The sequence below is a fragment of the Anopheles arabiensis genome, chromosome 2 (assembly GCF_016920715.1).
Source record: "Anopheles arabiensis isolate DONGOLA chromosome 2, AaraD3, whole genome shotgun sequence".
NCBI classification, from domain to species: Eukaryota; Metazoa; Arthropoda; class Insecta; order Diptera; family Culicidae; genus Anopheles; species Anopheles arabiensis.
The window spans coordinates 107,682,229-107,694,340 of record NC_053517.1 but is presented as its reverse complement, the minus strand read 5'-3'; the positions used below and the strand labels follow the sequence as shown (position 1 = coordinate 107,694,340).

At 49.9% G+C, this 12,112-nt stretch overlaps 3 protein-coding genes across 3 annotated transcripts in view; 2 read left to right on the top strand and 1 right to left on the bottom strand.

The window, feature by feature from the left end:
• The window catches only part of LOC120895515 (ribonuclease P protein subunit p25-like protein), a 31,910-nt gene extending 28,521 nt beyond the window's left edge, over nt 1-3,389 (bottom strand). Inside the window, exon 1 of the mRNA XM_040299246.1 lies at nt 3,296-3,389. The gene's annotated coding sequence lies outside the window, so the exon portion shown is untranslated. The remainder of the gene's footprint in view (nt 1-3,295) is intronic.
• LOC120895454 (membrane-bound alkaline phosphatase-like) lies at nt 466-2,947 on the top strand. Its single transcript, XM_040298886.1, has 4 exons — nt 466-556; nt 631-939; nt 1,103-1,437; nt 1,640-2,947. Exons 2-4 carry the CDS (start codon nt 777-779, stop codon nt 2,855-2,857), a joined length of 1,716 nt encoding a protein of 571 aa, XP_040154820.1. The 5' UTR covers nt 466-556; nt 631-776; the 3' UTR covers nt 2,858-2,947.
• Nucleotides 3,390-3,561: 172 nt separating the features above from the next.
• LOC120898637 (importin-7) lies at nt 3,562-12,039 on the top strand. Its single transcript, XM_040304753.1, has 9 exons — nt 3,562-3,940; nt 5,614-7,563; nt 7,638-7,769; nt 7,860-8,036; nt 8,343-8,479; nt 8,558-8,879; nt 8,966-9,125; nt 9,200-9,343; nt 9,413-12,039. Exons 1-9 carry the CDS (start codon nt 3,857-3,859, stop codon nt 9,475-9,477), a joined length of 3,171 nt encoding a protein of 1,056 aa, XP_040160687.1. The 5' UTR covers nt 3,562-3,856; the 3' UTR covers nt 9,478-12,039.
• Nucleotides 12,040-12,112: the final 73 nt, after the last annotated feature.

The following is a 12,112-nucleotide window of genomic DNA, read 5'->3' as shown; positions in this document are numbered from 1 at the left end:
ACTGGGCTCAACGAAGGTAGACCTGGACAACATTTTAAATGTTTCGTTAACTTTTCGTTCAGATCGGTTTTCTTCATTTCACGACCTTTTTTAATTAAATTTCCTTAACGGTTTAGAAGATATTGCTATATTGTCGCTAAAAACATTATGTTTTAACAGATTTCAATATCTATATAAAAAATAAAACAAAGTCCTAGGTAAAATCTCAAAACAAAGGTAAAGCACAGCAGCTAGTATGCATTAGGCAGATGGTACAAAATTCATTCGCATGTTATCTTAATTGCCCAATAAACCTTGAACGAAAAAAAAAAACTTACACAAAAAAGTTGCATAATGCTGCAATTGTATCATAGAAAACTGCTTTAAATTCACCAACCATGCTGGCACGAGCATAGAGTTCCCTCTTGGCTTACCGATGTTGCCGTACAAAGCAAATCGGGTCCTTTAAAATGTAACACTCACCACCACCACGCTCTATATATACGTGCCTTTTAACTGACTGACTCCATATCATTACGGAAGCTGACTGAGAAGCAGATGGGCGCATCAGCCACAGGTAGCCGATCACTGGGGGTAGCGTAATTCGTACCGGTGAAGCTAACCGTCGAGCACGCGTTTTTTTTTTTGCAGCCAAGCTGCAGGTGGTGGTCGCCATTGAGTGTTGTAAATAGTAGTTCTTATAAAAGCAGGATCCAAATCCTTAGAAAATTCAATTGATCTCACTTGCTATCGCTAAACCATTCCTCACTAAGGCCACCATTCTGTTCTGCTCCACTATGAAAGAGTGTTTTGTGTGTTCGCGTACCGTACTGGTGCTAGTCATTGTGATCGTCTCCGTACACCGACCCCACCATCCTAACGCACTGGAACTTCTCGGTGCGGCAGATTCTCTGCAGCCAAGAGCAGCGGCGAGCGCGAATGTGACCGAAAGTGAAAGTGGTATGTATGAGCGGCGGGTCCGTCTCCATTAGCATTACGGAGCAATTTACGGAGCAGACGCAGCCCGCACACGCATGGGCTGTTACACACATTAGAAGAAGGCGAAGTGATCCACCCAGGCAATCGATAGTAAACGATCATGTTCGGTGTTTGCTTATTGCAGTTCATCCGCCACCGGCAGCAACCGTTGCCGAGGAACGTTCCACCCCGGAAGAGACCGGCAATGAAGCGCACCATCGGCAAAAGCGGCTCGTGTCGGCCGGGGAGTACGAGAAGACGGCTCAGTACTGGAACATTGGGGCGCAGCTGAAGCTGAAGGAGCACCTGATGCGACAGCCGAACCGTAATATCGCTAAAAATGTGGTCTTCTTCCTCGGTGACGGTATGTCGATACCGACGCTCGCGGCCAGCCGTATGTATCTCGGGCAGCAGCAAGGTCATACGGGCGAGGAAAGCCAGCTGTCGTTCGAAGAGTTTCCCGACGTTGGTCTGGTGAAGGTAAGCTGGTGTGCGATTGATGTGGGCAATACGGGGGCGGCGATTGTAACTGCAACAGTGCATTAGCATTTACAACACTTTTGCTTACATAAATCAACAAAATCACGTCGATTGAACGTGACAATATGGGGAAAATTAAACGTTGATCGCCACCAACCTGACTGGATCATGATTTGATCGTCGGTTTTCGTTCTCTTTCTAGACCTACTGTGTGGATAAACAGGTAGCCGATTCTGCCTGCACCTCGACGGCTTATCTGTGCGGCGTCAAGGCCAACTATGCAACGCTCGGTGTAACGGCTGCCGTCAACTATGGTAACTGTGCCGCTAGCAATGATCCCCGCAACCAGGTCGAATCGATCATGGCCTGGGCTCAGGCAGCGGGCAAAGCAACCGGAATCGTTACCACCACCCGTGTAACGCACGCCAGCCCTGCCGGCGCCTACGCCCATACCTCCAACCGTGACTGGGAATGCGATGCCGATATTGTGCGATCGGGTGGCGATCCGGCTCAATGTCCCGATATCGCCACGCAGCTGATTTACGGCGACACGGGCAAACAGTTTCGCGTTATCCTTGGTGGTGGCCGTCGCAAGTTCCTGCCGCGTACGATGAAAGACGAGGAAGGTATCCGCGGACAGCGAATGGATGGTGCTAATCTGATTTCCCAGTGGTACTATGGTAAACCGCTCGGCACGGCACGGTACGTGTCGAACCGGCAGGAGCTGATGGCGCTCAACTTTACCGAGGTGGACTACTTGCTCGGCCTGTTCGCGGCGGATCATCTGAAGTTTCATCTCGATGCCCGTCCCGACTTGGATCCAACGTTGGGCGATCTGACGTACGCCGCGATACGAACGCTGGAGAAGTACCCCGAGGGCTACGTGCTGTTTGTGGAGGGTGGCAAAATCGATCTGGCCCATCACTTCACCAAGGCACGTAAATCGCTCGACGAGACGGTACAGCTGTCGGAGGCGGTGCAGGTAGCGCGGCAGCTCACCACGCAGGACGATACGCTGCTCGTCGTGACGGCGGACCATTCGCACACGATGACACTGTCGGGGTACGCGACACGTGGGAACGATATTCTTGGCCTGAACAGCCAGATCAGCGACGGGGATAGGAAACCGTACACGACGCTAGCGTACGCGAACGGACCGGGCGGGCCGGTGCCGGGCCCGAAGGGCCAGCGGCCAAACATCACCGAGTCGATGATAAAGGACCGAGACTTCCAATTTCCGAAGGTGGTGCCGATGAAGTACGAAACGCACGGTGGCGACGATGTGGCACTGTTCGCGTACGGACCGTGGTCGCATCTGTTCGGTGGAATGTATGAGCAAAATGTTATACCACACCTGATAGGGTACGCGGCGTGCATCGGGAACGGGGAGCACGCGTGTTCGACGGTTGGCAGTTTGTAAACAGTTGGGCTTTGCGGTCGCTTTTTTTAATCTGTCGTGTTGTATTGTTGTGTGTTTGTAAATAAAATTCCTTTGTGTTTTTAAGTTATGCTACGGAGTAAGAGACGCTACAATGTTTGTTTGTTTGCTATAAAGGTTTAGGAAAGAAAACGAATAAATGTTTTGGCGGGTAGTGGTTAGATCAGACGATAGAGCGTCTGGCAAGAACCTGCACTTCCCGATTCACGGCACGTACAAATAAAATTAGGTTGACCCGGTGGGAATTTGGCTAGACGCTGAAGCTGGTTCAAGCTCTGGTAATGATTAGATTCTCACCGGAACCGTTCCTCCGTAGCAATGACCGACTTGACATGTTTAGCTAAGCAAAATTATTGTTATTGTTGTGCAAGGATTACATTTAAATGTGTTTTATCTCAATGTTAAATTCTAATGACTTACCTGAAGTAAATTTATAATACGCATTTTACACATTTTATAATACGACTCTTTTACAACACAACTAGAAGCTTATACAGCTTAAAAAAACACCAAAATGCGTTCTATTGTACCAAATCATTGGTTACTTTTCGATTTCAGGAATTTCAGGCTCTTCAAAAACACAACCGATGCAAGAAAATTGCTTAACCCCGCTTTCCTGTCAAGCAAACCACCAGCCCCGTGTTTCGTTAAATCTGGTGACACTTTCGTTAAAACCCCGCGTTTGACATACCGACGATCGGCGCTAAAACCGCGTGTCTGCAATTTGCGGTGATTTCCATTCGTGCTGCTATTCGCAATTTCTTTTTACCGGCCGGGAAATACGTATAATTCGGCGCATCGGCTGCGACTCGCCACCCGCAGCTGTCGTCACGCTAGCGAAAGAAAGTGTCTTTGCCGGTGCATTTGCTGCCGTAATTAGGAGTGTGTGTGTGTGCTGTGCGCGTGTGATTTTTGCGGAAGCGGCTCTATAGTTCATCCGTGCTGCTGCATCCCTCCCGTGTAATATCCGCCCCAAACAACATGGATACCGTCAAGATAAGCGAGCTGCTTCGTGCCACCATCGACCCAGCACAGCGATTGCAGGCCGAGGAGCAGCTGAATCAGGTGATAATAATGTTCCCCACCCCTACCCCCCAAAACAATCTTCCGCCGGAACAGAGCATGCACACGCCACGCGACACCCCCGTGTGCCCCGGCCCGGCTGCGGTGAAGGGATCTGGAAAATTCGTCGGATGAGCGCACACACACACTCACTCACACCTATTGGTGTGACGCGCGCGGTGTGCGGCGACGTGGACCAGGGTGAAGGGCGGTCGGCCGGCGTGTGTGGGATAGGGTGAGAAGACCGCATTGAGCGTGGTGGAAAATATTTACATGCGAGAGACACTGGAGCGCCCGTTCCAGTGGCAATTGCCCCGAGGAATCATTTCAGTATCGCCAGCAAACGCGAACATAAGCTCTGATGGAAGCGAAGTTCGTTGTCCTTGCTGTAAACAAATTGCACAATAATGTATTATCAAGGATTACCCTTGAAACACGGGGCACACAGCAAAAGGGTCTGTTCCCGGTGCCGTGCATAACTGACTCACTGAGAGCGGAGGCAAGGAAGGTGTGTTTGTAGAAGAATCGCGCTCCGCCTCGGCACATCATTGCCACCCACCGGGCAAGGGCATCGAGACCTTGCCGCTCCTACCTGTGGATGCAAAAACGAATTCATTGACCAAACACTTAAACCTCGCCCCATAGCACAGAACTGGATGTTGCCATTACAACGGGCTCGGGGTAAAATAATTCCACCGTTTTCGAGCTCCAATACATTGTAGAGGAGCGGTGAAGAATTTGGCCAGCTAGAACTTGTATTTCTCGACGAATTGTACGGTATTGTACGTTCAGCAGATGGATTGAATTAATTAGATCGTCTGCGCGAACACCGCGATAGAACAATGAATAGCGCTCCGCAGCTCTCGTCTGTCTCGCGAGAATGCGAATCACACACAGACACACACAACACACATTCCAGCATGATTCATTCGCTCGGATCAGAATAACTGCCCTTTTGGAATGGTTCCTAGAGCAGAAGCAATTAAACCGCGCTAGATAGTTTTGATTAATTTAATTGATCTTTCGGTGAATAAGGAGTAGTAAAACTGAATTCATCAACCTTGTGGAAAAAACACCATTTGCCTGCGCTTACTTCACCCGAAAATGGGTCAGCATTGCCTTGACTCTGTAGCTTTTTCGGTTGGTTTCAAGTTTCAGCCCATCGGCGGTTGCTATGGGGAGGGAATGATGTGCATTATCACAGGGGCCCCAAGGTAGTGTAAACATTGCCCGAATATAAATTTCCACCATTTCGGAAGCAAGCGAGAACGGTGGGTCGATTTCATTTGCATAAAAGCGGGCTGTTAAACATAAATTGTAGCGCCCGCTGTTGCGTTGAATCTGCTATCCGATTGCGTGGCGAAGATGGGTACGGTAACGGTAGCAGCACCGGGAAAATGCGATACAATGACATCCCACCGGATGTCGATTTTTATGATCCGATCCACTCACGTGGTTCCCTTACGCGCACCCCGAAACATCGATCGGAGAGTTGAAGGGAAGTGGAAGGGGGGGAACGCAATTTCAAATTTCGATCACGCCCCGCCGGCGGGTGTATATGCTTATTCCACTATCAGCGTGCCGGCGGTTGCTGAAATTAGCATGTTGACTCATGTTGCGGTTTATTTCTTTCTTTCTTCCCCCATGCGCGCATGTGCGATATGACACATACACAGGTACACAAGATCATCGGCTTCCTGCCCACCCTGATGCAGGTGATCATGCAGAATGAGCTGGAGATTCCGGTCCGGCTGGCGGGTGCGATCTACATGAAGAACCTGATCAACAGCAGCTGGCAGGACCGGGAGGCGGAGGGCGGCAATCCGATCCCGTTCGCGATCCACGAGCAGGACCGGGCCATGATCCGGGACACGATCGTGGAGGCGATCGTGCACGTGCCGGCGGAGGTGATCAAGGTGCAGCTGTGCTTCTGCCTGAGCCACATCATCAAGAACGACTTTCCGGGCCGGTGGACGCAGGTGGTGGACAAGGTGAGCCTGTGCCTGCAGAACAGCGACCCGAACGCGTGGCACGGTGCGCTGCTGTGCATGTACCAGCTGGTGAAGCACTACGAGTACAAGAAGTCGGCCGAGCGGGGCCCGCTGACCGAGGCGATGAATCTGCTGCTGCCCCAGATCTACACGATCATGATGAGCGTGATCAACGAGCCCTCCGAGCAGAGCGTGCTGCTGCAGAAGCAGATACTGAAGATTTTCTACGCGCTCACGCAGTACTCGCTGCCGCTGGAGGTCATCACGAAGGAGGTGTTCGCGTGCTGGATGGAAATCTGCCGCCAGATACTGGAGCGCCCCGCGCCCGACTCGGCCCACATGGAGGAGGAGGAGCGGCCGCAGCTGCCCGCGTGGAAGACGAAGAAGTGGGCCTCGCACATCATACTGCGCATGTTCGAGCGGTACGGCAGCCCGGGCAACGTCATCTCGAAGGAGTACAAAGAGTTCTCCACCTGGTTCCTGCAGACGTTCACCAGCGGGCTGCTGATGGTGCTGCTGAAGATACTGGACCAGTACCGGAACAAGATCTACGTGTCGCCGCGCGTCATGACCAACACGCTCGACTACATCAAGACGGCGGTGTCGCACGCGTTCTCGTGGAAGATGCTGAAGCCGCACATCATGGAAATCATACGGGACGTCATCTTCCCGCTGATGTCGTACACGGACGCGGACGAGGAGCTGTGGGAGAGCGACCCGATCGAGTACATTCGCAAGAAGTTCGACGTGTTCGATGACTTCGTGTCGCCGGTACAGTCGGCGGAAACGCTGCTGCACAACTGCTGCAAGACGCGCAAGGGCATCCTCACGCAGGTGATGCAGATCATCATGCAAATCATCAACACGCCCGGGCTGGACCACAAGGAGAAGGACGGTGCGCTGCATATGGTCGGCTCGCTGGCGGAGGTGCTGCTGCGGAAGAAGATTTTCAAGGAGCAGGTCGAGCAGCTGCTGATGCAGTACGTCTTTCCGGAGTTTGCCAGCCCGCACGGGCATCTGCGGGCGCGGGCCTGCTGGGTGATGCACTACTTTAGCGACATCAAGCTGAAGAACCCGCAGGTGCTGGAGCAGATCATGCGCTACCTGAGCAACGCGCTGCTCACGGACAAGGATCTGCCGGTGAAGGTGGAGGCGGCCATGTCGATGCAGATGTTCCTGATCTCGCAGGAGGAAGCGGCCCCGTTCCTGGAGAGCCAGATCAAGGACATTACGATGGAGCTGCTGCGCATCATCCGCGAGACGGAGAACGAGGAGCTGACCTCGGTGCTGCAGAAGATCGTCTGCACCTACTCGGACCAGCTGCCGCCGATAGCGCTCGACATCTGTCAGCATCTGGCCACCACGTTCAGCCAGGTGCTCGAGTCGGACGATACCGGGGACGAGAAGGCAATTACGGCGATGGGACTGCTGAGCACGATGGAGACGCTGCTGGCGGTGATGGAGGAGCATCCGCAGGTGCTGGCCGCCCTCCACCCGATCGTGCTGCAGGTGATCGGGCACGTGCTGCAGCAGAACGTGTTCGAGTTTTACGAGGAAGCGTTCGGGCTGGTGTGCGATCTGACGTCCAAGAGCATCTCGCCGGACATGTGGAAGCTGTTGGAAATCATTTATGAGGTAAAGGGGGGAGCTTTTTTTGTCAAGTGATCATGTTTCGGCAACTAATTGGTTTTGTCGCTCTATTTGCACAGCTTTTCCAGAAGAATGGAGCGGAATACTTTGTCGACATGATGCCAGCACTGCACAACTACATTACCGTCGATACGCCCGCTTTCCTGTCGAACCAGAACCACGTGATCGCGATGTACAACATGTGCAAGTCGGTAAGAGTGTAGTTTGCTTATGTTTATGAACATAGTTAAAAACATCCGGGAGAGATAATAAATGGTACAATTGTCCCTTAACAAAAACAGGTCCTCACCAGCAACGCCACGGAGGAGTCGGAGTGTAGTGCAGCCAAATTGCTAGAAGTCATCATCCTACAGTGCAAGGGACACATTGACGATTTCATACCGAGCTTCGTGGAGCTGGCACTGATGCGACTGACGAGGGAGGTGAAAACATCCGAGCTGCGAACGATGTGCTTACAGGTTGGTTGGAATTATTCGAAAGTGCTGTGATGTACAGGATTTCCAGGGGTTCTCATAGTCGTGGGAAACTTCCTTGACTCTTTCTGATAGGAAGTGTACTTCATATGTTGGAATTTGGACACTATGGCAACCGTTTTGGGCAAGCTTCTTAAAATTCCTATTGGATTTGTCCAACAGGATGATAGAGTCCAATTCCCATAAATGAAATCACGGAAGAAAGAGTCAATTAAGTAATACAGCTAGGAGTACTTCTGGAAAACCCTATAAACCCTTTATTAATGGCAATCTTTCCTTTCCATTACACAGGTGGTTATTGCAGCGATCTACTACAATCCTTCCCTGTTGTTAGACATTTTGGAAAAGATCCCAATTCCGGTGCCCGATTCTTCGATTACGGCTCACTTCATCCGACAGTGGCTGCACGATTACGATTGTTTCCTTGGGTAAGGGTCCTTTTTTGTCATCATAATTCTTCTACTTTTATACCTAACACCTCATTTTGCACTCAAAACACTTTGCAGCATTCACGATCGTAAGCTGTGCATTATCGGGCTGTGCACGTTGCTGTCGCTGGGCGAACGCAAACCGACCGTGCTGAGCGAGCTGCCGGACAAAATCATTCCCACGATGCTGATGATTTTCGACGGCCTGAAGCGTGCCTATGCTGCCCGCGCCTCCGAGGGCGAGGAGGAGGAGAGCGAGGACGAAAGCGAAGACCTCGAGGATGGGCTGTCGAGCGACGAGGACGATGTGGATGAGATGAGCCCGTACTTGAAGAACATGCAGAAGATGGTGCAGGAACGGGGGGCCGAGGCCGGGTTTGAAATTTCTGCCTCGATTCAGGTGCGTGCGAAGAAGGAAGCAGGGCTATTCTCATGTTTTAAGGGAAGTTTCATGGAAAACGGGTTCACTTTTTTGTATGACTATAGGATGCCGATTCGGACGAAGACGAGGACGACGATGACGATGATGATGACGATGCGGATGAAATCGATGAAACAGCGCTGGAAAGCTACACAACGCCGCTGGACGATGAGGAAAACCCGAACGCGGTCGATGAGTACATTCTTTTCCAGGACGTCATGAACAGTAAGTTGCCCTTGCTCGAAGGCGCTATGCTTTGTGAGACAATGATGTTATGCTTCTGCTTTATCCTTCCGTAGATCTCCCCAACACGGATCCGACCTGGTATACGATGCTTACCAGAAATTTGAACGCATCCGAGCGAAAGAACCTGCAAGAGGTGCTCGTGCTGGCAAACCAGAAGAAGGAAACGAAGCGTTCGAAAGAGATTGAAAAGAGCGGTGGTAAGTTTGGAAGATCCGTGACTGTTATGCAGTAATTCCAATTGGTTTGTGTGGTTGTTTCCCCCGCAGGATATCAGTTCACGCAGCATCAGATACCGACCACCTTCAGCTTTACGGGGCAGAAGCAACAGTAATTGCCACTTCCCGCCGTTATACAGCAGAGCGACGACATGCAAAATAGCCAAATCGCCCCCGCGCCCCTCCGTGCAGTGTGTAGCGGTGCGATGGCTCCATGGGACACCCTTTGGTCTCTCGGTTGCTACACAACACGGACATCCTTAACACACAGTGCGCTTACACGCTGAACGCTAATTTACAAAAAAAGCTCGCCTAACTACTACACACGTCCCACTTTCGCTAGAGGCAAAAGTGGCAACAAAATAAAACCCAACCACTTCTCTCCCAATACACGAACACCAACACCACTCTCTGGTTCAGAAGACGGAAGAACGACGGTTTCGGTTCTTAGTTCGGTTCCGGTTTGTTCTCCTCCCGCCACCGAACACGCTTTTTGGTATGTAAACAACATTCTTTCGATAAAACGTTCACGTCCTTTACACGATCGGCGTTGATCGGTGGTGGTGATCGCGTATCATGGACCCCAAAGGCACTCGGGATCGATTCTGCAGGAGTTTCGTGTGTGTGTGTGTGTGCATGCATATTTTTACGCTTATTTCTTCATAATCAATCATCATAGTGGTTTTTTGTTTGTTTGTTTCTTCTATTACTATTACTGTTCGCCCAGTGTTCGATTGCTTTAATATCTCCTTAACACCGAATAAGTGTGCGTGTGTGTTTGTGTGTGTGCGCGTAAAGAGTAAAAGGATAGAAAGAGATTAGAAGGAGAAAGAGAGTTTACAGAAGAAAAGCGAATAAAAGAGTTAGTGAAGGACTAGTTAGGTACGTTTGCCTTAGCGGCAAAAGCGCATTTAAAGGCGAGTGCACTGGAACTCATCAACAATTAAAAACGAAACAAACGACTTTAGCGCGACATGTCGCCTAAAACTACATACAAAAAAGCTCTATTATTATAACACAGCAGCAGCAGCTAGCTCCCCGTAGCATATACGATGATGTACTAAAAAGCGTAACTGTTATTTAAATACTTGTTGAAAAAAAATCGCAAAGCGTATATTGTCCTCCCTCCCCCTGAGACGGGGTTGATGATGGTGGTTCGTGCTTTTCTTCAGCACGCAAAATCCAACCCCGAGATCGTTTGCCCCCTCGTTTAAGGAAGGAGGCGGAGAGAGAGAGAGAGTAACGGGGGGCCAAGAAACGACAATGTGTTAGTGAAAATCGAAACAGTGCGGAACAGAGACTCTCCTGGCTGGCGGGTGGTGGTCGTGGTGGTGATGCTGGGGATGACTTAGTTGTCCATCAACAACACCCCACACGCACCCCGCTCCCCTTGGACGAGCAGCAGCTATTCCGACACAACACCCATTTTGAACAGAAGCAGTGAGGAGACGTACGCGCGGTGTCCTCGCTGCCTAGTTCTGGATCCAACTGTGATATATTTGATCCCAACTTTAACCCCCCTCCACGGTGCGTTGCGGGACAGGTCCTGTAGATAGTCCTCCATCGTGGGCCCGGGTGAGTTGTTTGGCGAGAAAAAAGGTAAAAGCAAGAGCTCCATCCTACTACGCAGCGGCGCTTTATTTTGAGCTCGAGCTTGTTTAATTTTTCTCTAATTGTGTTTTGGGTGAGAGAGTGGGCGATGTTTTTTGTTTGATTTATTTGAGTGGGTGGGGGAAAACCGGGACACGCGATACGCGCGATTGTACATTGGGAGAGTAGGAGAGGGGATAATGTGTTTGAAGAGCAGCGTTGGGAGAAGTAAAAGCAGCAAAGCTCAGCGCAAATGCAACTGTTAAGAGTTGTGGCACTTGCAACAAGAGATTAGAATGCATCTTTTCAAAGTTAAAACAAACTGGCTTCAAATTAAACGGAGGAAAAAGCCAGCAAAAAAAGAACACATTCACACACGCGCGCGCACATAAAACGATTAATCAATTGGAGTAAAGCAAAGCTAGCACACACCCACACCCTTTGTATATCACAGTGTGGGCAGATGCGTTCATTTAAAGGAAACAAAAAAGCATGTTAGTTGCATGAATACGCGATTGAAGTTATCTATTATATGAAAATTATTTCAATGCTTAAGGAAAACGGGCAAAAGTCTTAGTCGATCGGAACACACCTCAGCAGCAGCAAACACGCGCGCCACAAACCAGACAGACTACTCAACAACAAGCACACCCAGCTCTTACAGTGAAACCGCGCTCTTCTTTGTGTACAAAATGCCACTCCGATTTCCTTTACTGAACAAGAAGAAGGAGGAAAACAAAACAATAGATAAGTACACTTTATTTGTAGGCCCCCATTTTAAAGAGCACACTGCGCCATTACTGTATGCATGCTAAGCAACTAGCAACTAACCATTACCAAACAATAGCGACAGCAAACAAAACGGCAGGAATTAACTGAAGAAATAGGAAGGAGACAAAGAGTAACCTATAAACTCTGTTGCACGAATTGACCGAATCATTCACACAAGGAGACACAAAAACACAAAAGTGAGAAAAAGAAAAAGTGTGAAATGGGGTAACAGGCGTCAACGTGTTATGAAAACAATTGTAAAACGAAGGCAAAATCGAACCGAAAATATGCTACAAATAAACGAAAACAAAAGGAAACGAAATAGAGAAGACAAAAAACACGCGCTGGATGAGAAAAAAAAAACAAAAAATATACATATATATTGATTAT

Bases quoted from the DNA above. Each gene is read 5' to 3' on its own strand.
- LOC120895454 (XM_040298886.1), top strand. From the start codon at position 777: ATGAAAGAGTGTTTTGTGTGTTCGCGTACCGTACTGGTGCTAGTCATT. The intron at 940-1,102 runs GTATGTATGAGC...TGCTTATTGCAG, and splicing joins TGTGACCGAAAGTGAAAGTG to TTCATCCGCCACCGGCAGCA. The intron at 1,438-1,639 runs GTAAGCTGGTGT...TTCTCTTTCTAG, and splicing joins CCGACGTTGGTCTGGTGAAG to ACCTACTGTGTGGATAAACA.
- LOC120898637 (XM_040304753.1), top strand. From the start codon at position 3,857: ATGGATACCGTCAAGATAAGCGAGCTGCTTCGTGCCACCATCGACCCA. The intron at 8,480-8,557 runs GTAAGGGTCCTT...AACACTTTGCAG, and splicing joins GATTACGATTGTTTCCTTGG to CATTCACGATCGTAAGCTGT. The intron at 8,880-8,965 runs GTGCGTGCGAAG...GTATGACTATAG, and splicing joins AAATTTCTGCCTCGATTCAG to GATGCCGATTCGGACGAAGA.